The sequence below is a fragment of the Hemicordylus capensis genome, chromosome 3 (genome assembly GCF_027244095.1).
Source record: "Hemicordylus capensis ecotype Gifberg chromosome 3, rHemCap1.1.pri, whole genome shotgun sequence".
NCBI classification, from domain to species: Eukaryota; Metazoa; Chordata; class Lepidosauria; order Squamata; family Cordylidae; genus Hemicordylus; species Hemicordylus capensis.
Window position 1 is genome coordinate 128680520 of NC_069659.1, and position 25169 is coordinate 128705688.

The 25169-nt window shown below is 44.1% G+C and overlaps 1 protein-coding gene across 5 annotated transcripts in view; it reads left to right on the forward strand.

Annotated features, from left to right (window-relative positions):
- The first annotated feature begins 3161 nt into the window (after positions 1-3161).
- CYFIP1 (cytoplasmic FMR1 interacting protein 1) overlaps positions 3162-25169 on the forward strand; it is an 88630-nt gene continuing 66622 nt past the window's right edge. Inside the window, exons 1-5 of one of the 5 annotated variants that reach the window (XM_053306784.1) lie at positions 3164-3420; positions 22207-22288; positions 22413-22536; positions 22666-22755; positions 24312-24389. In XM_053306784.1, coding sequence (XP_053162759.1) covers positions 22420-22536; positions 22666-22755; positions 24312-24389 — 285 coding nt within the window. In that variant the 5' untranslated portion in view covers positions 3164-3420; positions 22207-22288; positions 22413-22419. Of the gene's footprint in view, positions 3421-3572; positions 3846-4169; positions 4189-22206; positions 22289-22412; positions 22537-22665; positions 22756-24311; positions 24390-25169 lie in introns of those variants that run through there. The other 4 variants (XM_053306787.1, XM_053306783.1, XM_053306785.1 and 1 more) reach the window with 4 other exon arrangements.

A 25169-nucleotide genomic window follows, 5' to 3' on the forward strand; every position in this document is an offset into this window, starting at 1 on the left:
GGCATTAGCCACACCCCCTGCATCTGACAACAGACACAGGGGGCATGGCTTGGGGTGTGCATGCACTTTGTGCACATGATTGTGAAGCCAAGTAGGTGGGGGGGGAGCCGCCAGGACCAAGCTCCCTAAACCCCTGGTCGGTACTGTCTGAGGGGGTGGGGGGCAAATGTTCATGGTGATTTTTGAAAAGGTATATGCCCCTAGACATGAGAAATAGATGAGAACATTGCACCATCACAGAGAAATCTGCAAGTGCAACAAAGCATTCACCTGTTTTCCCATCTCTAGGGAGGTTGCCAAAAATCCATAAGCATTGAGATGGTAAAGTTAAAGTAAAGTTGTGCCATCTAGTTGGTGTCAACTCCTGGTGACCACAGAGCCCTGTGGTTTTCTTTGGTAGAATAGGAGCCTTGTGGCTTTCTTTGATAGAATTAGGAGAGGAGAGCTGATCTTGTGGTAGCAAGCATGACTTGTCCCCTTAGCTAAGCAGGGTCTGCCCTGGTTGCATATGATTAGGAGACTACAGGTGAAACTCGGAAAATTAGAATATTGTGCAAAAGTCCATTAATTTCAGTAATGCAAATTAAAAGGTGAAACTGATATATGAGACAGACCAAGAAGACAAGGATTGTAGAATAGAACAATATCGGACCTCTGAAAAGTATAAGCATGCATATGTATTCAGTACTTGGTTTGGGCCCCTTTTGCAGCAATTACTGCCTCAATGCGGCGTGGCATTGATGCTATCAGCCTGTGGCACTGATGAGGTGTTATGGAAGACCAGGATGCTTCATTAGCGGCCTTCAGCAATTCTGCATTGTTTGGTCTCATGTCTCTCATCCTTCTCTTGGCAATGCCCCATAGATTCTCTATGGGGTCAGGTCAGGCGAGTTTGCTGGCCAATCAAGCACAGTACACTGTATACCTTTCAGAGGTCCGATATTGTTCTATTCTACAATCCTTGTCTTCTTGGTTCCATGTAATATTCTAATTTTCTGGGATTGTGGATTTGGGGTTTTCATGAGCTGTACGCCATGATCATCACAATTATAACAAATTAAGGCTTGACTTATCTCGCTTTGCATGTAATGCGTCTGTCTCATATATCAGTTTCACCTTTTAATTTGCATTACTGAAATTAATGGACTTTTGCACGATATTCTAATTTTCCGAGTTTCACCTGTAGAAGTGTGAGCACTGCAAGATATACCCCTCGGGATGGAGCCACTCTGGGAAGAGCAGGTGGTTTCAAATTCCCTCCCTGGCTTCTCCAAGATAGGGCTAAGAGAGATTCCTGCCTGCAACCTTGGAGAAGCTGCTGCCAGTGTGTGAAGACAATATTGCGTTAGATAGACCAATGGTCTGACTCAGTAAATGGCAGCTTCCTATGTTCCTAATACAGGAGGGATTTACCATTGCCTCCTCCCGCACGGTGTGAGATTATGCCTTTCAACATCTTCCTATATTGTTGCTGCCCGATATAGGTGTTTCCCATAGTCTGGGAAACATATCAGTACTGACAGCTAAAATGTTTGGACCTAGTTCATGTACTATTATGCCAGTATGCTAAGCTATGTTGTGATGTAAAATGTTGGAACAGCTTGGCATGCTTTTTTCCACAAATAGTGTTTTACTCAGAAGCAACCATCTAGCTTTGTTTCACGTAGGCATCTTGCTTCTGCTTTGTATCTGTGAATTATCAACAGTTATGGAAAAACTAGCTTTGAACCACTATAGTTTTCTGTTCCTTTTTGTAACAAATGACATTGCTTCTGTGTTTGATCCACCTTAGTCAGTTCAGGTTTTACTTGAGATGGATGATAAGCACCAATAAAATGCTTATGTGAAAGGGCTACTTATGTGAGCAGTGTAATGTTTGAGAAGATTCATGTTGAAAATAGCAACTTTCATCATGAGCACTAAACTAAAAAGTGTTTTTCTAATACCTTTGTATGAGTATTATTTGTACTATCTCTCTCATAATTGGGGAGGAGAGCTGGTATTGAGCATGAATTGGTAGTGGCAGTGGTAGTGAGTACCACCACTGGGATAGATAGATAGATGTTTGTTTATTTATTTATTTATTTAATTAACATTTTTTATCCCACTCTTTCTCCAAGGAGCCCAGAGGGGTGTACTACATACTTAGGTTTTTTCTCACAACAACCCTGTGAAGTCGGTTAGGCTGAGAGAGAAGTGACTGGCCCACAGTCACCCAGCTAGTATCATGGCTGCATGGTGGTTTGAACTTGGGTCTACCCAGTCCTAGTCCAGCACTCTAGCCACTACACCATGCTGGCATATATGTGGCCTGTTGTTGAACAAAATGATCAATTCTGTTCAAAATCACTGTTAATATAAAATAGATGTGATTTTGACATTGAAAAAGAAAATGTCCCTTATGAGAGGGATACAGCTGATGTAGAACAGTACAACCATCTATCGAATGTGCTGTATACTAACCTTCATGGGATTTTCTTCTTTCTTTGCTTCTCTGAATTCATGAAAACATATATCTGCAAAATGTTGTCCATATTGGGAGAAAAGTGGTATGTTTTCTCACTGAGACATAGTCTAAATGAAGAAGCAAGTTAGCACCTTCAAGCAGAAAGGTGGTGAAACCACAAGGGAGGTGGAAGATGTGGGGATCTTCCTGTTTCTGTAGACCGGATTGATACTTAGTCACCATATTTTCTAGTACCAAATTGTAAAATAAGGTGGAGGAACGCCTGCTATGATAATCTTAAAAAGCTTTTGCCAATGTCGGAGAGTGTTCTGAGCTCAGGTGTATAGATAATAAATATGCTCATTTCATGCTGTGAAGCAAACAATGACAGATTGTGACCTTATCCAGAGCGATTCCCATATTTCTTCAGCTTGTATACAGGCCCCAGCAGGGCTACTTAACAAAGTATGTAGCGGCAATTAAATGTCTAGATGCGTTTTTAATGTTTGTGTTAGTCACTGAGTACAGAAGTGAGAGCGGTAGTTTATCAAAATTAATTAACTTTACGGTGGGATGATGAGGTGCCTTTGCTTTGCTTTGGCTTCAGAAGGTGAAGCTCTTCTGCCTCTCTCTACTACGACGCCTTCAGTGCTCTCCCGACCTGAGCTCATTGGGCCTACGGGGGTGGGGAGAGAGGCGGGTTGCTGGCTGGGAAGGAGGAGCTGAGGGCCGTGCAGCAGCAGGCTGCCCTCCAGAGGGGAAGCCGAGGGTCTGGGACGGGACCGGGGAGGAGCTGGAGCGGGAGGAAGGGTGGTTCCTGGCACAGTTTCCCTGTTTGAGTGACTCAGACAGGAACCTCCCAAGCTTCGTGCGGCCCTGGGAAAGGCAAGCAGCCCGGGCGAGAACCACCCGCGGAGGCAGCGGCAGCGGCAGCACCCTCTCGTCGTTGCGTCGGGGGGTGAAGCCGAAGGGAGGTGAGCCCCCGCGACTCGCTGCTCTCGTGAGTGGCTGGAAGGGGAGGAAAGCCGCGCGCGGGCGTCCTCGCTCCGAGGCTGGGCGAGAGAAACTTTCCCCTTCTCCGTGCCCCTCCTCCTTCCCCTTCTCTGCCCTCGCAGAGTCTCTCGGCCCTTTGCTAAGTTGTGTTGGCTTCCCGCTGCGAGCATGCCAGGCTTGGGGATAGGGGAGGTGTGCCTTTGCAACGGGGAAAGAGCCCCTAAGGCGTGTTTGCTCCGCTGCCTGGCCTAGACCGAAAAAGGGGAGAGGAAGGTTTCGCCTGTGGGTTTGGGCGGGCCTCCTCCAGGCTTCCTTCAAGTTCAGTCTCCAGAGAAGTAAAAACAAAAAAAACCCGGAGCCCGAGATGAGTCGGCTCTACCGCGCCCCTGCCCAGTTCGTGCACTTGGTGAGCCACTGTGTGGAGGAATGCCGAGGGTTGGAGCCCGAGACGAGCCATGGGGTCGCATCTCTGGTTTAGTTGCCGCCTACGACGCAGTGGGGACTTTGGGGAAGTAGTTGTGTCCGCCCCGCTGGGAATAGACATGATTTGCCTCCTCGTGGGGTCGAGGGAATAATGATTGTAAAAGATGTCTGCCCATTAAGTAGTAGTACCGACACGGTGCGGGTAAGAGCTCTTCATGATGTTTTGCATCTTGCTGTGCGTGGTCGCGAAACATTCAAAACAGTGAAGCTTCTACGTTACTTGTTCTCCCACTCACGGTGAAGATGAGCTGGTTCCCTACAAAATAGTAAGCTTTTTACTCTTATTAATTTGGAAGCAATGCTGCTTCTTGTGACTCTGCACTTCAGTCTACCTTGCAGATAAGCTCACAAAAATATTCGCTTGCTTACCTGCCTGTGCGTTTGGTTAATAATTTGTGACACGTGACTGACCTGAGAGCAAAAAGAAGAACCAACGATCTTCCAGTTTCTAAACACTTTCCTGCTTGGTCAGCTGGTGGCAATTCTTTCTAAAGGCAGCTAGGCAAGTGGCTATTTCAGGCCTGTCACAGTTGCAGTAAGTAATACACATTAAAACTTCTGCTTTACATAGCACCAAATATACAAGATCGCTTTGTTGTGTTCCACTTTAATCCAGTAAACTCCACTGTGTTCATTTCGGCTTGCTCTCAGGAAAGCTTGAGTAGGAGTGCAGCTTTAGAGAAAAGGTAGATGTGTGAATGGTCATTCTACTTATGTACATATACATGTCTTATATACATTTTTGCCTTGCATTGAACTATCATGGATTGTACCTTTTTGCATTTCATAAACTTTTTGCCCTACTGCTTACAATATTTTTTCTCTATTCGCATATCCATAAGGTATATCCATTAACTGAGGATAATACCTTATAACATCCGATGAAATTGACTCTAGTTCACAAATGCTTATAGCACAGATAAAGTACTACAAGGCTGACTCGTGTATTGGAGGCTATCCACTGAAAGGGAGAGGAAAATTCATCCTTATTATAAAATGGCTGAAGCAGTGGTCGTCACTATTTTTTCAAGTGGAGGCTACTTAGGCAAAGAAATTTATACTGCATGTGAGACCCATTTCCCACTGTACTGACCTCCACACAATACTGAGCTTTTCTCAGTGCTGGAAGAGCCGTTTAAGAGAGATGCAGCACTGGGAAAGACTGCAGTTCCCAGCACTCTGTGTATGTCTTTCAAGAGGACTCAGTTTCCCGTAAAGGAGTGCTTCACCCCCAGTGCTGGGCAGGGATGCTCTGCATAGTGATCTCCACATGGTGTCATGGGAACTGTGCATAGTATTCATTGCCAGCCAAAGCTTCACATAGGCCCAATAAACAGGGGGCTGCACTTGGGGTTGATGGGGACCACCATTTGCCTCTGGACTTTGCAATGAAGAACACTGAGCTAAAGATTATTTAGGGAGTAACTAATCTTTAAGAAGCTACCTAATGGCACAGCGGGGAAATGACTTGATTATCAAGCCAGAGGTTGCCGGTTTGAATCCCTGCTGTTATGTTCCCCAGATTATAGGAAACGCCTGTATCAGGCAGCAGCGATATAGGAAGATGCTGAAAGGCATCATATCATACTGCACGGGAGATGGCAATGGTAAACGCCACACCCCCTGTATTCTACCAAAGACAACCACAGGGCTCTGTGGTCGCTGGGAGTCAAAACCGACTAGATGGCACACTTTACCTTTAATCTTTAAGAGGCTTGGGATATGTGCTAATAGATATGTATTGAGAGAGTGAAAAAATCCATTCTTCTTTGTGCCACTCACTCTTTAACCACTGTGAAGTGAATCCAAGGGCATCAGTTCAGTTTCAAGTGGCCTGGCCTGAGCAAAGAGTTTTATTTATTATCTACAAACAGTCTCAGCAGTATGCAGTTTCTTGCATTATAGTATGGGTTTTACTGCACATATATATTTTGTTATGAGAACCCCAGTGCCAAAATTAAATTAGAATCATGAAATCTGACATTGGATGTCAGAATACTTGCATTTTAAGCTATTTTAGGTTGCCTGAATCCCAGGGATAAATTAAATCACTCAGGCATAACTAGATTGTGACCAGACTGCAGGTCATTGGTTGGGTTTGAGGCAATGTTTATAATTCACAATAGCATTCTTCAGACACCAGTGTTACATAACTGCCACCGTGAACTAGACTTTCTGATGATAAATATTGGAAATGTCTCCTGTATTTCTCTGTATTTCTCCTGCGATATCAGAGAAGTGGGATTGAATATCTTCTCTGGAAAGTTTTCCAAACATGGAAACTTTGCCATACTTTATTTTTCAATGGCAAAATGTCAGTTTCTAAAAATTAATTGTTTCATAAAATTCATTAGTAACAATGGATGGATGCCAGTGCAATATTAGGGAAGCCTGGCAATTTCAGTGTTATAATTAGTGTTTTTCAGGTGATTACCTCTAGGAATGGTGTGAGAGAGTACTTATATATTTTGTTGATTTGTAAACAGGAAGGTAAATATTCTCACATGATTTTGATTTGGATCATCAAGTTCAAAATGTACCTGACTATACAGGTAAAATCAAAACCAAAACTAAAATTCTCATTTCATCTCTCGATTGCAAGTGTAAGTGCAAGTAAAACTTAATTTTTATTTCACTTTCAGTACAACAAACACGCAGAGCATTATCTCATTTCTTTTCCTTAACTGGGGGAGTTGGAAGTTTCTGCATAAGATCTGTTAGCTTTTTAGAGTTTTTTGTTTGAAAGTGGTCCTAATAATGCATAATCAGAGGGGAAAAATGATTGTGTGGCATCATTATAATGAAATTCAAACTGAAGGAAGGAAAGAAAAGCAGTGAAGAAATGTAAATATTTAGGGCCTCACAACATAGTGACATTTTCTAAGGAAACTTTATGCAAATAGGAAAAATTTGGATGGGAAATTCTTCAGAAATGTTTTCCAGAAAAATTTCCAATTCAAAATGTTATGGAACACCCACATCTCTGCTTAACATATGGAAATGTTACCCAGAAATCACACGCAAGTTCTAGTTTTCACTTAGGTAGTAGACTGTGTCATGTCTGTATACTTCAGACTAAAGGTGGGAGTTCACAGATGCTCCCTTGTGCAGAGAGATTCTTGCTCACAGAAAGCTAGCACACAAGGGAGCAAGTGAACCTTTATTTTTGACTTGCGCGTTTTCTGAGTGAAGCAAATCTTGTGTGTGGAGGAGTATCATGTGAAGTCCCTCCTGCAACCCAGGTATAGCTTTATCACTCCAGTGAGGACTAGACCTAAGCTAACTATGGATATTGCAGCATAGGGAAGGAAGTGGTAATAGAGGCCCCAAATTATTTAGTGTGGGCTTGAGGTGGGAATTAAAAGTTAAACCAGTAGGTTGGATTACATCTGGAAGGTGAAGGGAACTATTGCAAGTATATCTGTTACTGGTGCAGTGTGCTCCTGGTGGCATATCAGCCATTGTAGTGGTTAGAGTGTTGGACTAGGACCAGGGACTAGGACCAGTTCAAATCCCCATTCAGCCTTGAAACTAGCTGGGTGACTCTGGGCCAGTCACTTCTCTCTCAGCCTAACCTACTTCACAGGGTTGTTGTGAAAGAGAAACTCAAGTATGTAGTACACCGCTCTGGGCTCCTTGGAGGAAGAGCGGGATATAAATGTAAATAATAATAATAATACAGTGTAAACATGTGTGCTATACCCAACTAGAATAGCTCTTGCATAGCAATGTGGCTCTTCTGCCACAATTGTGCTCAGTTCAGATAATGATATGAGGAAGCTGTACATCAGGAAGGAGCTGGTAGAAGCTTCTGTGCTGCTTTTGCTGTGTGCGCTGTAATTTTAACCTCCCTTCATTTTTCCCACTTGGATTTTGTCGTCAAATGTCCCCAGGCTTCTGTCTGATTTTCCCAGTACATGAATATGTTCATTTCCTTTGTCCTTATTCCAGAATCCACTGAGAAGAAGCAAAAGAGAGGAAATTGTGCAAATGAGCATGTGAAGATAATTTGGTGTGTGTGTGTGTTGCTTTTGTGAGAAATGAATCTACATCCAAAGATCCCATTCTTGGATGCTCAAACTATATACAGTTTTGCTAGCTATGTATATAGCTTGTACAAGATATGGAGTATCTGTGTTTAGAATGGTGGAATTTGTTCTTCATGAAAGTCTTAGGGAAGGCGGACATCAGACTGAAGAAGAGGGGAATGCTTCCCTTAGGAGGGACCCCTTCCTTGGGTGATGCACCCATATCCTCTCTTTCAGAGGTTACTCCTTTGGGGGTTGGAGACCTAGTAGTGGGTGATTCAATTGTTAGGGGCATAGAGAGATGGGTTTGTGATCTGCGTATAGACAGCACCATGACTTTCCTGCCTGGTGCAAAGATTGCAGATGTCATGCGATGTCTAGATAGACTGTTAGGCAGTGCTGAGAAGGAGTCAGTTGTCATGGTGCATGTCGGCACCAACAATGTTGGGAAATGCAGTCAGGAGGTTCTGGAAGGAGAAGCATATAGCTAGAAGTGTCAAGGGGAATAACAAAAACTTCTTTGAATATATTAGAAGCAGAAAACCTGCCAGGGAGGTGGTCGGATCCTTAGATGATGAGGGCATGAAAGGGATTATTAAGGAGAATAAGGAAATTGCAGAGAAGCTGAATGAGTTCTTTGCATCTGTCTTCACGGCTGAGTATACTGACCATCTACCCACTCTGGAACTGAGCTTCTCAGGCTTGGAGGCTGAAGAGCTGGGCCAGTTTTAGGTGACAAGAGAGGATGTTCTAAACTGTCTTGAAAAACTAAAAATTAACAAACCGCCAAGGCCAGATGGCATCCTCCCAAGAGTTCTGAAAGAATTCAGATGTGAAATTGTTGATCTCCTAGCAAAAATATGTAACTTGTCCCTACAATCAGGCTCTGTACCAGAGGACTGGAAAGTAGCTAATGTCACTCCAATTTTCAAAAAGGGATCAGGGGGATCTGGGAAATTACAGGCCAGTTAGCTTAACTTCTGAGCTGGGTAAACTGATGGAAAGCATATTGAAGGACAAAAACATATAGAAGAATGGGCCTTGCTGAAGAAGAAACAGCATGGCTTCTGCAAGGGCAAGTCTTGCTTCACTAACCCTATGGAGTTTTTTGAGAGCGTCAAGAGGCATGTGGATAAAGGTAATCCAGTTGACATAGTATACTTGGACTTCCAAAAAGCTTTTGACAAAGTTTCCCACCAAAGGCTCTTGAATAAAAGTAGCAGTCATGGGATAAGGGGACTGTTTCAACTGTGGATCGGTTGGTCACTGGCTGAAGGACAGGAAATGGAGGAATAAATGAACAGTTACTACAATGGCGGGAAGTAAGAAGTGGAGTCTCTTGGGGATCAGTAACGGGACCAGTGCTCTTCAACTTGTTCAAAAATGATTTAGAAGTTGGTGTGAGCAGTGAAGTGGCCAAATTAGCAGATAACATGAAATTATTTAGGGTAGTGAAATCCACAACAGATTGTGAGGAGTTCCAAAAGGATCTCTCCAAACTGATGAGTGAGAGACAAAATGGCAAATGCCGTTCAGTGTAAACAAGTGTAAAGTGATTCATCTTGGGTTAAAAAACCTCAACATATACACTGATGGGGTCTGAGCTGTCAGTGGCTGACCAGGAACTTATCCAGACATGGCTTCATGCCGTGGAGTATCTGAAGAGCAAATCTGCTTCGCAGCAGATTCACAGTTGTTTAATTCGGTTGGTTAGATGGACCGTTCACGTAGCGTCGGCTCCTCTTCACATTCTCTGCGGATCTTTCTCCTGTGTGCGTTCCCATAGCTTGCTCCAGGTTTTTTCTCCAACCAATCACATCCCAGAGGAAGAGGAGGCGGGAGACCTTTTTCTTCTCTCTCTCTCTCTCTCTCTCTCTCTCTCTCTCTCTCTCTCTGTGTGTCAGTTTGACATTCTGCAAGATTGACAATCCCTCTGTGCAACAGGGCTTGATTGCAGCATGCTCCCAGAGAAGGATTTCCATTCTCTTTGCAAGGAATACTAATTTTTTACCCTCCTCCTTGGAAAAAAGAGATATTAGACCTCGGATGTAATCTACTGAGAAGTTCTCCACCTCAGGCTCCATTAAACCGAATGGGAACTTTGCAAGAGCACTCCAGTCGAAAACATCTTTCTTGGGATTGCAGGCAGTGGGATCTGCTCCCAGGTAGTATAGGCATGGAGTGTAGGATACCATCTCTAAGGTCCAATCCAGTGGAAGGCTCTTATGCACAAGTCACACTGGAATGCACGGATCCTGTTCCTGGGTCTGGGGCGTTTGCACTGAAGAACTTTCTGCTCATGTCCCCTCCCCCTCTTAATCAGAGGGGTCGAAAGCATGAAGGCTCTGAACAGCAGAAGAAGCCTGCATTTTGCATTCCTCAAAGGGTGCGGGAAGACAGGGAGGGAGGCTCATTGCATGAAGGCACTGTAGCTGGAATCCAGCCTCAGAAAAGCCCAGGTATCTGTCCAAACATGACCTATTTAAATCTATTAAGAATTTCACCCAACCTGTCCTGGTCCCTTTTTAAGTGCTTTCCAGCCTAACTTGCTTCTGTGCAATCCAGGATATAATTCATTAGCTAAGGCGATTCATGTCAGTGTGGTCACACTTGCCAGGCCTCCAAAATCAAGTGTCGGCTAACCCTTTCCCTGCCTCTTTCCCCATGAGGAGATTGGTCTCCACTGCTTGCTGGTTGTCCCAGCCAGCTTAAGAGACAGAGCCATGAAAAGAGCAGGCAGCTCGTGGGGGCAAAGATTCTGTCAAATTCCTGTTGCGGAAGATCGGTGAGACAAATTGCCAAGCAGTGCCCTCTGCTGACACTTGGTGTTCCGGAAATCCACCTAGCAATCATTTTTTAAAAAAATCTATATCTATATCTGTCTATATCAGTGTTTCTCAACCGCCGGTCCGCGGACCGCTGCCGGTCCGCGGAGGGTTGAGTGCCGGTCCGCGACCCAGCTGCTAGGAAGGCAGGGCTCTGAAGAGTAGGCGGCGGCAGCAATTGGAGCCGAACCGTTTCCATTTGTTTTTCTCTCCCCGGTATAAGCTTGGCCAATAGGGGTGGAGCAGGGGCGGGGCTTGTGCCGAGGCGGGAAGATGGCCTGTGAGTGCAGGAATCGGGGCAGGCTTGTGCCGAGGCTGAAACCCACCCTTCCTGCCTGCTGGCGTCTCCCGCGGCAGACTTCAGCTTGGAAGCACCTCGGGCACTAGGAGCTCCAGCAGCAGCAAGGAAGCCCGCAGGAGGCGGCGGTGGCGGCGAGCAAGAGGCGGCTGCTGCTGCTGCCGCCTCAAAGCCCAGCCAGCCCGAGAGCAGGACGCTGCGCCTCCCGCGCAAGACGCCGCAAACCGCAAGCTCTGGCCCCACAGCGAGCGAGAGCCAGTGCCCACAAGAGGAGCGGCAGGACGCGGCGGCGGCAGTAGCTCCAGGGTCGGAGAGCCGCTTTGGGTAAGAAGCACAGCAGAAGCAGCAGCTCGGGGGTGACGGAATTTGTATCGGGGGCGGGGGGCATCATTATCGGGCCGCAGGCGCCCCCCTCCCTCCCTCCCTCCCTCCCTCCCTCGCAAGTGTGGTTTGCCCAAGAATATAAAATTTTCCAAGTTTGCCCAAGAATCTAAAGATTCTAAATGGCAGTTTGATTCAGCTCCAGTATTGATTTCTACAGAGGATGTTGCTGCGCAAATATGACACGTGTTCCTGCGGCAGTAAAATTATTTCTGGCAAAACCCCGCTCTCGACTCCTCTACGGAGCACAACTTTGTATAGCAACTCCCTGCACTAGAGGCATGGTGCAAACATTTATGAGAAACATTTTTCAAGTTCCTCAATGCATATCCAATGTAGTTCCCCATGTAGAAGCAGCCAACCCTGAGGTTGAATCCAGGATATGGTTGAATGTCAACCATATCCCTAAAAAACTATCATCCTACTGGTCTGGCTCCCCTGATATTGGCAGACAATACTCTCTTCTGAAAAGAGCAGTTCACCAGAAATTAAATTTATATGGCTTCAGCCCGGAACCTTTATTAAGAATGGGATATGCTCGAGCTAAAGCAGCTCTTAAACAGCACATTTTTGATATGGACGCACAAATAAAAAAATCTTTGATCCCCAAGAGTGTTTTCCTTGGAATCCAATAATTTAATCTTAATCCTGCTAGATACTACTATCTCAAATCACAATTTTCAAATATCGCAGGATGTTTAACATTTATTGTTTAACAAATTTTATTTTATGATATTATTTTAATTACAATGTTAGATGTTATATCTGTTAGATATTTAAAATAAAATTAAACTTGAAACCCCTTTACTAACTGCTGGTCCGGGAAACTGCACACAAAGAATGTAGCGGTCCTTGACACTCTGCACAAATGATTTAGCGGTCCTTGAGTCCAAAAAGGTTGAGAAACACTGGTCTATATCACAAAAGTGCGGGTTTTGATAAAAGCCGAATTATTGGCAATGACCCCTCCATACTTCACAAAGAAGCATCGGGGCATACCAGAAACTTCATTTCCCCCCAAAAGAGATGCCACAATTAAAGGTTGTTTTTTTAAAATCCCGGACAGTGTTTGGGCTAAGCCAGAATGCTCAGCCATAATTCGGGGAAGTCTTGTCTGAACTGGTCCCTGATAGACTTCAGGGTAAATTCAGCTGATATGTGGACTTGCACCCTCTATTCCGGAGGAGATGTGAACTAAAGCCGTGTGTATATAAGTTCCAGGAGAGGGATCTTGGGGTCACCTTTTGTCTTTGGGCTTCTCAGAGGCTTCTGGTGGGCCGCTGTGTGAAACAGGATGCTGGACTAGATGGGCCTTCAACCTGATCTAGCAGGGCTATTTTTATGATATGTATTGGAGTTCATGTGCAGTTATAATTTTTGGAGCTTGTGGAGGAGAAGATCCTGTTTCATTGTGCCCAAACCTGTTTTAAAATGGCACATGGAAACTGGCTATGTGCAAAAAAATAAAATAAAAATGATGCTGTTAAGCACTTGCCTGCCAGAGGAAAACTTGTTGGACACAAAGCAGGTCCTCTGATGTTGGTCTGAGTGTTTCAGTAGGATCGTATGGGTGGAGGTCATTCTGAAGGTATCCCAGCCCTAGACATTTTAGAGCTTTAAAAGGCCCAAGCCAGAACTTTGGACTTGCGAACAAACTAAGAGTCAGTGTAGGTGGAACGGTCCTAGAGAGTGCTTCATATTCTGGTAGTTGCATTATGATCCAGTTGAAGTTTCTGAATACTTCCTAAAAGTAGGGGTGTGCAATTCGGTGATTCGGTTCGGGACCCGAACCGAATCACCCCTGTTCTGTTTTGTGCCCAAATATGGGCCACCCGAATCACCCTTGATTCGGTTCGGATTCGGATTTAATCCGAATCCGAATCCGAATCGATTCGGGGGGTAAAAAAGGGGCCCAGGGGCAAAATTTTGGGGTGGGGTGGTAGTGCCCAATGGGTGGAGTCTACCACCCCAATTTCAGGGGAATTGGGCAAAGGGCTGATTTTTGGGGAATTTTTGAAATTTTAGTGACTTTGGGGCAGTTTGGGGGCATAGCATGGGATCTGGGCAAAAGGAGTGGGGTGGGGTGGTAGTGCCTAATGGGTGCAGGCTACCACCCCAATTTCAGGGGGATTGGGCAAAGGGCTGATTTTTGGTGAATTTCTGAAGTTTTCATGTCTTTGGGGCAGATTGGGGCAGAACGTGGGGACTGGGGCAGAATAGTGGGGTGGGGTGGTAGTGCCTAATGGGTGGAGGCTACCACCCCAATTTCAGGGGGATTGGACAAAGGGCTGATTTTTTGAGAATTTTTGAAGTTTTAGTGACTTTGAGGCAGTTTGGGGGCAGAAAGTGGATCTGCCCCAAAAGGGTGGGGTGGGGTGGTAGTGCCTAATGGGTGGAGGCTACCACCCCAATTTCAGGGGGATTGGGCAGAGGCCTGTTTTTTTGGGAATATTTGAAGTTTTGGTGTCTTTGGGGCAGATTGGGGGCAAAAACTTCTGAGGTGTGAATTCTCATTCTATCATAGCAAATGAGATTTTTTTCAATTAGACAACTCTCATGACCCCACTTTCACTTTTTCACACTCTCAATTACTATGAATATGAGGAAGTAATCAATTTAGCACACTTCACCTTATGAAGACAAACCTCAGAATTCACCAAAATTCACCCCTCTGCCCAGTCACTCTGAAATTGGGGACAGGTGGTAGCCTCCACCCATTAGGCACTATCTACCAGCCCACCCCACTCCTTTGGGGCAGATCCACTTTCTGCCCCCAATCTGCCCCAAAGACACCAAAACTTCAAAAATTCTCAAAAAATCAGCCCTTTGTCCAATCCCCCTGAAATTGGGGTGGTAGCCTCCACCCATTAGGCACTACCACTCCACCCCACCCTTTTGGGGCAGATCCACTTTCTGCCCCCAAACTGCCCCAAAGTCACTAAAACTTCAAAAATTCTCAAAATATCAGCCCTTTGTCCAATCCCCCTGAAATTGGGGTGGTAGTCTCCACCCATTAGGCACTACCACCCCACCCCACTATTCTGTCCCAGTCCCCACTTTCTGCCCCAATCTGCCCCAAAGACATGAAAACTTCAGAAATTCACCAAAAATCAGCCCTTTGCCCAATCCCCCTGAAATTGGGGTGGTAGCCTGCACCCATTAGGCACTACCACCCCACCCCACTCTTTTTATCCAGATCCCATGCTATGCCCCCGAACTGCCCCAAAGTCACAAAAACTTCAAAAAATCCCCCCAAATCAACCATGAACCGAATCACCCGAATTTTTCGTGCCCGAAATTTTTCGTGCCCCGAATCACCCGAAATTGCTCATTTCGGGCACAGATCGTTCTGTGCCCAAAATTTTTTGCACATCCCTACCTAAAAGCATCTCCAGATAGGCTGCATTGCAGTAGTTTAACCTGGATGAATGGGAGTGGCCAAATCCATATTCATTGGGGAAAGATGCTGCTAGTGTGCCCTCTTCAGCTGATAAAAAGCACTCCTGGCCACAGCCCATCTATGCAAGAACACCCCCAAACGATGAGCTCGATTTTTCTGCTCTTAATTATTTATTGAGGGATTGTAATATACCAAAGGAATGCCACAATTGTGCATAATACAGTCACTATCTGTAGTGACAGGAGGAGAGCTGGTCTTGTGGTAGTTTGCATGAATTGTCCACTTTGCTAAGCAAGGCTCTCCCTGGTTTGCATTTGAATGGGGGACTACATGTGAGCACTGTAAGATATTCCCCTTAGGAGATGGAACCACTCTGGGAAGACCATCTGCATGCTTCCATGCAGAATGTTCAAAGTTCCCTCCTTTGCATCTCCAAGGTAGAGCTGAGAGACACTCCTGCCTGCAACCTTGGAAATGCTGCTGCTACTCTGGGTAGACAATACTGAGCAAGATGGACCAATGGTCTGACTCGGTATAAGGCAGCTTCCTGTGTTCACTATTTCTCCCCCCCCTCCCCCGAGCCAGGGGGAGAAGAGAGGTAAGCATAAATAAAAAAGTAAGTCCATGAATAAAATAGAAAAACAACTCTTCCATGAATCAAACATTGATTGTGTGAGTGTGTACTATTAGAACACAAATACCAGTAAGTCCAAAAATGTTTTCTATAGTTCTGTAAATTTGGAGGATCTGTCCACCTTTCTCAACGCAACTTCCTCCCTGGCTATAAGCTCCATCATATCTGCCAACCAGTCACCCAGTCGTGGTCCAACTTGATGTTTCCAATCCTGCAAAATTATTATTTATTTACACAGTCAGACAGGTATTATTGACTGGTTTGTTTTATCCAGACATTGAGTCCTTCCCAAGGACCTGGGATGGCTGAATTTTATTGTCAGTGTTGTTGCTGTTGTTATAGATATCGTCGCAGAATATAGGCTGTTCCCAGTAAAGTTGTTTTTTGTAATTGGCTGATGGTGATTTCTGTGGCCCCTATGGTGTTGTGGTGCTCTTCAAGGTCTTTTGGAACTGCACCCAGGGCACCAATTACCACTGGGATTATTTTGGTCTTTTTCTGCCACAGCCTTTCAATTTCAGTTTGTAGATCTTTGTATTTGGTGATTATTTCTATTTCTTTTTCTTCTATTCTGCTATCCCCTGGTATTGCTATCTGGTGTATTGTGTGGCAGATGTTTGTCTGTTTGTAGTCGGAAGTCCCATAATATTTTTACATCTTCATTTTCTACCACTTTTTCAATTTTATGGTCCCACCAATTTTTGGCTACAGGTAGCTTGTATTTTTTGCAGATGTTCCAGGGCGGTTTACACAGAGAAATAATAAATAAATAAGATAGATCCCTGTCCCCAAAGGGCTCACAAATCTAAAAGAAACATATGATAGACACCAGCAACAGTCACTGGAGGTACTGTGCTGAGGGTGGATAGGGCCAGTTACTCTCCCCCTGCTAAATCAAGAGAATCGCCACATTAAAAGGTGCCTCTTTGCCAAGTTAGCAGGGGTAAATTAATCGGTTTACAACCCCAAATGCTCTCTCAATCCACTCCCTTTGGGCTAATGAGAAAGCTATAATCTCAGAAATTAGACCTAGCTCCCTTGTAGTTTAAATTTTAAAGGGAACAGGTAAAATCAAGTTCATTCTCTGTTACCTCATTCCAAAATAGGTTCATAACATAAACTTACCAAAAAGGTGAAGCAAAAAGGAGAAGGCAGCCCCACTGAAATAAGTTTTTACATTAGACAGGGGATCAACTCATCCTTTGGTATACTTCTGCTTGCCTGGATTAATCTATCACTGTCCTCTGCCACCAGTTGAAGGCCTCCACTATCTCCCTAGCATCTGATGGAAAGGAGAGAGAGCGCGCATATGTGTGTTCTGAGTATCACTAGTATACTGATGACAACCTGACCCAAATTTCTGGATCTCTTTTAATTAACAAGGCTGAGTGCTATGTTTCACTTGCTTGTGCATCTATCTAAAACTTGCAGCTTTGTTTTTGTTTTTCCATTTAGCAATATGGGTGTAATTTCTAGAATTAAGTAGAACCCTCTTGCTAATTGGTTAAAAGCACAGAATAGGCTTATATATAGACTAGACCTAGCCATGTAGTAAACTGCTGATGTCGTCGTCGTCTTCTTTGAACTGCAGTATTTGTGCTGATAGGCTCTTTTTCTCTTGCTTCTCTATCAGATACTGATTTTTCTCACTTGCTTAGAGATTTTAAAGAGGAAGTGTAAGAAGTATGCAAATATCTTAAACTGCATATGGCCTGTTCCTTTTTCATATAAAATCCATAAACCTTTTGCAATGCAAAACTTCTCTCTGGCTGCATCTATACGAGACATTCAGCAACTCTGAACTCAGTTGACAAGCTAATTAAGCAACAATATATGAATTTCAGTCCCGTTGAAGCTAGTATAGCACAATGTTTGAGCAGATTTAATTTAGATATTGTATTCAGCGGCACTCTTACCCCTGGACTTCAGGGCCGAAGTCCAGGGCCTCCATACCCCTGGGAGGCCCTAAATCCTCTTTAGTCCTAGGTGGTGTGGTGGCTGCTGGCCAGCAGTGCACCAAGCAGCCGAGTGGGATTATGACCTGGGCTGGTTGCTTTTGAGACAGAGCGGGGAGTGGGGAGTGGGGAAAGAGGTATGTAGGATGGGAATATGTTTAGTTGCATGTTTGAATATCAGTTGCTGTTTGTGCTCTCAACAACCCACGTGTTAAAAATATTGTGTGTGCCACTGTGTGTGTGTGGGGGGGGGGGAAGAATGATGCTTAACATGGAGCAGGGTGAAAAGGCCCACCAGCAAGTGGGGGGGGGGGGCTCCAAAGGCCTTCAGGTCTGGGATCCAAAATTAGCTAGGTGCACCTCTGATTGTATTGCCATGTAGTTTGGATCTTTCCTTCTTTCTGCTTGAAGAAGATGCAGGGATTGATCTGGGATTTGTGCTTGGAATGTTGAATTGCATTCTGAATGTGCACACCAATTCTCATTGCTATCTCAAGAATTATTACATCTGTTTTTTGCATTTTTATCCTCCTTTTGAAAATGGGAGGACAAAACAGAAATGTGTCCTGAGTGTGTTTACAAAATTTCATTATAATACCTTGATATTCACCTGAGAGATAATGTCATACACAAACTTACAAATGAACCAAGGCTTCAATTTGCTTGCTTACGTAAAAGTTATGCTTAAGTTCACTATCTGCCAATCAGGTCACTACTACTGAATTTGTGGTGTAGCCAGAGATTGGGTTGTAGGTTGATTGCTGGCTACCTTTATTCCACCTCTTCTCAACAAAGAGTGTAAATAACTGGCATTGTAAAAATTTGTCCATTTGTTAAGGGTTTGAGCTTGTCTGTATGACCTAGTAACAGGTCTTATTTTTATTAGTCCATTTGTTGTTCTTTTAGCTTGCAGACACATGTTCAGACACCATTTGAAGATGAGTCACTGTTTCTGAATTAGTGAGCATATGCTGTTTGTGGGCTAGGACTAATATCCACAACTGGTGCTTGCTTAGTGACAGAGTTGATGAGTGCTATCAAGGTAAACTGGTATGCTATCAAATGGAAATTATGAAAGCATGCTGCAGAGGCGATGGGAATTAGGTATATCTGTGTAAGGAACCATAATCAATTGTCCATTATTCAAAAGTTAGCCAAAAAAGTAGGAAAGGAAATATGACATGGGTATGGTGTCACATCCTCACTTGTCACAGAAAGTGAGCTGCTCCCCTCTGGCAAACGTGATTGATTTTTAGTGTACTGTATTTATAAACTGGTTTAATATATATACTAGCTGAACCTGCACAGAGCATCTGTGTGCTCTTTGGGGCTGGCGGACCCCCCTCCCCTCCCGCCCCAATCTTTCCTGCCTTCCCCCCACCTTCTGCCCCAGTCAGTGCAGCACTTTTCTTCCCAACCTGGTGAAGCACGGCTTTGCCGCCTGCCCAGCCGGGCTACTCTCAGTGGCGTGGCTCTACCACCGCCTCCTCTTCATGGTAGTCCAGCTGCCTCCTGACGCTGGGGGCCGGGCCAGGCCCGCCACTGCCTCCTCACTGTGGCCGGGCCAGGGCGCCACTGTCTCCGACTCTGCATCCATTCCCGTGGCCGGGCCCACTGCCGACACCACCTCGTGGCTGTAGTGGGGGCGGAGCTTGCCACGCATCCCCATGCATCCCCATGCAGGTTGGCTGAGATAAATAAGTATATAGATATTTTCACAAAGCAGTAAACTGCCAAAATGACAGAACACACAAAATGGAAAATTCAGTATAAAAGGGAAAGATACAAAACATTAAAACAGCATGTAACGTAAGGGCAGTGGGGCAGGCAGAGAACCCATTAAAGCGAGGCCAGCCAGTTAGCTAAAATCTTTTTAAAATGTGCAGTGGTTGGCAAAATCATTTAAAAGCCAAATGAAATGAAGAGCTTGTCTTAAGATCTTACTTGAGGTCATTTCTGCCTACCATTTTGTGAAATGGAGCCATTTTGTGGCTCATTTACTTGAAAACCCCCACAAAAAATTGCTGAAGAGTGCTTTAAAATGGATGATTTCCAACTTCTGGGGGGCATTGTTGGATTGCTGGAGGCCTGCAGAGCACAGTGGACACTTTATTTTGCTCTTTTAAACTTTTCTACCCCTTTTTTGGCAATTTTCGGGCTTCCAGGAATCTAAAACCTGTGATCCTATTGCCCCAATGACTCAGTATTCATGGTTTCCATATCCACGGTAATTGCAGATAATGGAACCCCCGCGAATACTGAGGTTCTTCTGTACTGCTCAACATGTTTATAGAATAGAAGTTAGAATTTAATATTCATGTTGATATCTTTGACCTAGATTCTTTTTTATGATTAAAAAAATTAAAATCCAATTTAAATTTTAAAAATTTATTTAAATAAAAAAATCCAATTTAATTTTTAAAAATCTCATTTTTTGAAAAATCATCAGTTTTAATCAATGAGATAAATGTCCTGAGAGCAACTCAGCCATGAGGTTACGAAGCCAGCAAGTTTCTCTTTCTTTTTCTCTCTCTCTCTCTCCCCTCTACACCAGAGCAGGAAAGGGAGGCAGGAAGGTATCTTCTTTGGTGCCTGCTTAGCTGAGCGTTCAGGTCACCTTGGCCAAACGGGCTGAACAGGTGAACTCATGCCTTCCTTTCTGGTGGAAAAGGGAGATGCAAGGTTTCCTTGGTCCTTCTCTGAAGGCATTTGGAGCAGGGAGAGGCAAGCAGGTGCAATTTTCAGCTCAGCAACTAAGGCCAGCCAAGAATTGTGTGCTCCTGGACAAGGGAACTGTTCAGGGTTTTGTTGTGAGCCAGTGCATACCAGTTCTTACCATGAGAATCTGTTTGCAATTCTGGGATAATAATAAAGGAAGGAGTACTATGGAGTAACTTACCAGACAAAGAGGCACCTTTCAAAATGGGGATTCTCTTATATATAGCAGGGAGATAGCAACTGGTTCTATTCAACCCCAACACAGCATCCTTTCACTGGGTGTTGCTGGTGTCTGCTTTCTTTTTATACTGTGAGCCCTTTGCGGACAGGGTGCCATCTTAGTTTTGCTGTGTAATCCGTTTTGAGAATTTTTTTGTTGAGAAAGTATACAGTGAGGGAAATAAGTATTTGATCCCCTGCTGATTTTGTCCGTTTGCCCTCTGACACAGAAATGACCAGGCTATAATTGGAATGGTAGGTTTATTGTAGCTGTGAGAGACAGAATAACAACAAACAAACCCTCAAAAGCCCAGTGCCCAAAAGTCAGCGATGGATTTGCCTTGTAGTGAGGGAAATAAGTATTCGATCCCCTATCAACCAGCAAGATTTCAGGCTCCCAGGTGTCTTTTCACTATATGCAGGTAATGAGCTGAGATGAGGAACATCCTCTGTAAGGGAGTGCTCCTAATCCCAGCTTGTTACAGTACCTATATAAAAGACACCTGTCCATAGAAGCAAGCAATCACTCAGCTTTCGAATTCACCACCATGCCCAAGACCAAAGAGCTGTCGAAGGATGTCAGGGACAAGGTTGTAGACCTGCACAAGGCTGGACTGGGCTACAAGACTATCGCCAAGCAGCTTGGTGAGAAGGTGACTACAGTTGGCACGATAACTCGCAAATGCAAGAAACACAAAACAACTGTCAATCTCCCTCAGTCTGGGGCTCCATGCAAGATCTCACCTCGTGGAGTTGCAATGATCATGAGAACGATGACAAAGCAGCCCAGAACTACACTGGGGGAACTTGTCAATGATCTCAGGGCAGCTGGAACCATAGTCACCAAGAAAACAATTGGTAACACACTACGCCGTGAAGGACTGAAATCTTGCAGTGCCCGCAAGGTCCCCCTGCTCAAGGCAGCACATGTACAGGCCCGTCTGCAGTTTGCCAATGCACATCGGAATGATCCAGAGGAGAACTGGGCGAAAGTGTTGTGGTCAGATGAGACCAAAATCGAGCTCTTTGGCATAAACTCAACTTGCCGTGTGTGGAGGAGGAATGCTGCCTATGAGCCCAAGAACACCATCCCCACCGTCAAACATGGAGGTGGACACATTATGCTTTGGGGGTGTTTTTCTGCTAAGGGGACATGACACCTTCACCGCATCGAAAGGACGATAGATGGGACCATGTACCGTCAGATCTTGGGTGGGCACCTCCTTCCCTCAGCCAGGGCATTGAGAATGGGTCGTGGATGGGAATTTCAGCATGACAATGACCCAAAACACACAGCCAAGGCAACAAAGGAGTGGCTCAAGAAGAAGCACATGAAGGTCCTGGAGTGGCCCAGCCAGTCTCCAGACCTTAATCCCATAGAAAATCCCTTTTGTGAAGGGATCGAATACTTATTTCCCTCACTACAATGCAAATCCATCGCTGACTTTTGGGCACTGGGCTTTTGAGGGTTTGTTTGTTGTTATTCTGTCTCTCACAGCTACAATAAACCTACCATTCCAATTATAGCCTGGTCATTTCTGTGTCAGAGGGCAAACGGACAAAATCAGCAGGGGATCAAATACTTATTTCCCTCACTGTATATACTTTTATATTTTGTTGAGAATGTACATAGTAATAGCTCCAGTAGACCCTACTACACCTGGGGTTCCAGGTCAGAGAGTGTGTCAGATAGCAGCCCCAAGAAATTAAGCACTGAGGCTGTGGTGATTTGTTCAGCTAAACAGTATGAGCTGTAATAGGGAAGATTTTGGCATTTGTTTTTGAGATAGTCACCAAGGTGTGATTGTTTTCCTGATATCTTTCAGTGATGACAGTGCCTCAGCCCCATCGAGCATACACTTTCTTCTGAACATTTCCTACATGTGGTGATACATGAGCCAGGAAGTGGTAAGCCTCACACGGCCTCACCTCCTTAAGGGACTGCGCCTCTAGCCCTTGAGCATACCGCAGGTCACCCACCTCCTGATTGTTTTGAATGTTGCCAATTGAATGTTTTGCTTTCTTGTTATAGAATCACAATGACTGCTCAAGTTACCTTGGAGGATGCTTTGTCCAATGTAGATCTTTTGGAAGAACTACCACTGCCAGATCAACAACCATGTATCGAACCCCCTCCCTCGTCCTTGCTTTATCAGGTATGGTATCTGTACAACCAAGTATCTGTTACTGTTTTTTGCTTAGAAGCGCTCTGAGTTATCATGGCCCGAATATTTTTTACTTTAAGGCTCGGCACGTTTTTTGATGTGTGTTTCCTTTTCATGCAGCCAAACTTCAATACCAATTTTGAAGACAGGAATGCATTTGTCACAGGCATTGCAAGATACATTGAACAAGCAACTGTTCATTCTAGTATGGTAAATATTATTGTTAATCCTTCTCTTAGTACTTGATTGGGGTTGAAAGAAATAAGAAATCACATCAGTTTGTTTCATTCAAGCAGACATTTCTTTTACCAGTATGATTTGTTAAAGATCAAGTTAACCAGTTTGCTTATGCCCTGTAACAGGGATTCCCAGATGTTGTTGACTGCAACTCCCATCATTCCCAACCGATATGGCCTTTGGCTGAGAATTATGGGAGTTGTAATCAACAACATCTGGGAATCTCTGTTACAGGGAACATTGGCATACGCTCTGCCAGTGCTTTGGAACATTTTCCTGATTGTGATTTCACATATTCTGTGCTGGAATTCTTAGAATTAACTTAATTTCACTGTTTTTATTTTTTATATGTGTATTTTTTAAAAAATAAATTAGTTACCTCCTGCCCATATTATTATTGTATTTCTTTAGGTCCAGCAACAAAACATTCAGTGGGAGTTGCTAATAAAATGCAAATGTAGGTTGGTGGGGTCCAGAATGCAGAGTAAGTTTAAAGGAGATTAAAATGAATGTTTTTTTAAATTGACTTACAGCTTCTCAAATGAACCAGCTGCTCTATTTCAGCTGTGATATTTCATGAAACTTTCCAGACTTGAATGATTCCTGGAAAATATCACTGCTTAGTCTTTCTTTCCACTGAAATAGGGAACATAAAGGCCTGTTGTATTTAAAAGTTTTTAAGTCCCAGAAAAGTGACTGTTTTGTGAGTCTGCAAAAGCACAGTTTAAAATCCAGCATCACTGCAAATTTTGCTTTCTTTTATTTGCCTGGTATTTAGGTCAATTTGGTTCAAAAATGGATGAAGCCACATTTTGACAAATCGCAAATGGCTCCCTGGTGCCTAGAAATTTTTGCTATGGTGCCTAGACCAAGTTATTCAGAGGCAGAGTTATAAAATAAAATCTGTATTTGTCCCAGGCAGCCGTGTTTCATTTCTAAGTATGTTATTTTAAGTGGAGTAAAGATAAGCCCATTTATCTTTCACCCTCCACAATGTCTGTCACTAAGTCCAATTATTTTGTCAGGTTTCTTTTGTCTGGTTCCTTAATTTTTAGGTTGGCTTCCAACTCCAGAGAAAATTTGTCAAGGCTTGGATATTTTTATCCTTAAAAACAATGAATTAGTGGCTCTAAATTAGGCCTGCTCAATTTAGGCGCCCCAGCTGTTTTTGGACTACAACTCCCATAATCCCCAGCCACAGTGGCCAATAGCCAGGTATTATGGGAGTTGTTCGTGAACATCTGCAGGAGGGATGAAGTTAAGCAGCCCTGCTCTAAATACACTTACATGGAAGAACTACAACTGACTTTCTAGTCAATCTCTTGAGGATTGTTTTCAGAATAATGTCAGTCGGTGTTCTGTCCTGAGGGAAGGTGGTATCTCTTCTGAAATAGTATGTTTTGTGTAAGTATCCTAATTTTATTTCTCGACCCTTTTACTGATTCTAGCTTTAGTAATCTTTTCTGTGTTCTTACTTCTGTATCATTTTGTCTGCATCCCACCTTTTATTTATTAATTTTAATATATAGAATGAAATGTTGGAAGAAGGCCAAGAGTATGCTATTATGCTGTACACATGGAGAAGCTGCTCAAGAGCCATTCCTCAGGTAAAGAGGCAAAATTCACCCTGAGAATTATGATTTTTTTTCTCTTTCAGTTGCATGGATGCCTTTTACTTGAGTAGTTTCCAAATTATGAACTATTTTCAAAGCCCAAAGCTTTCTCCTCACGGGCTGCTGTATATATCTTAACAAATTTTTCATTTACAGGTTTAAAGAAATGCCATATAGAGGAGCTAGCAGTGTCCAATGAATCATTTCCTATTATCAGAACATACTTTCCATATTGACTATGTTCTGATGGAAGAACTTGAGTGTCAGTTTATGTTTTGAATTACTAGGGAAATATAGTGAGGTCCAGTGTTCTCTCTAATTTTTTTTAATCTTTGTGCGGAATGGGTTTTGTTCTGGGTGGCAGTATCAAGGCAGTGTGTGCGCACATGCATTCAGAGTTAGACCTTCCTGATTCAACCTGAGCGGGATCTAAAGTTAACTTAGCAGACATCAAAAAACATGTGAGTGCAGGCACGTGTGCACGCCTTAGAGGGAACATTGGTGAGGTCCCATAATAAAATGTTGCAGAGCAGGGGGCAAGTGGTCATGATGAAGAAGAGGAAATTTTTTCCTCCTTTTACCACATCCACCCCACCCACACAAATTCTGGTTCAGTGGATCTGGTTCTGGGGGCAGCTGCTGCCTCAGCCACCCCTCTGTTTGAACAGAAGAACTGTGGCCACATTCTGTCCCTGTGATGGCTTTGGGCCAAAGCCATATGTGTATGAGCTGGCAGTCTCTGCTCCTCCCACCCCCCGCAGCTATTCCCAGAGC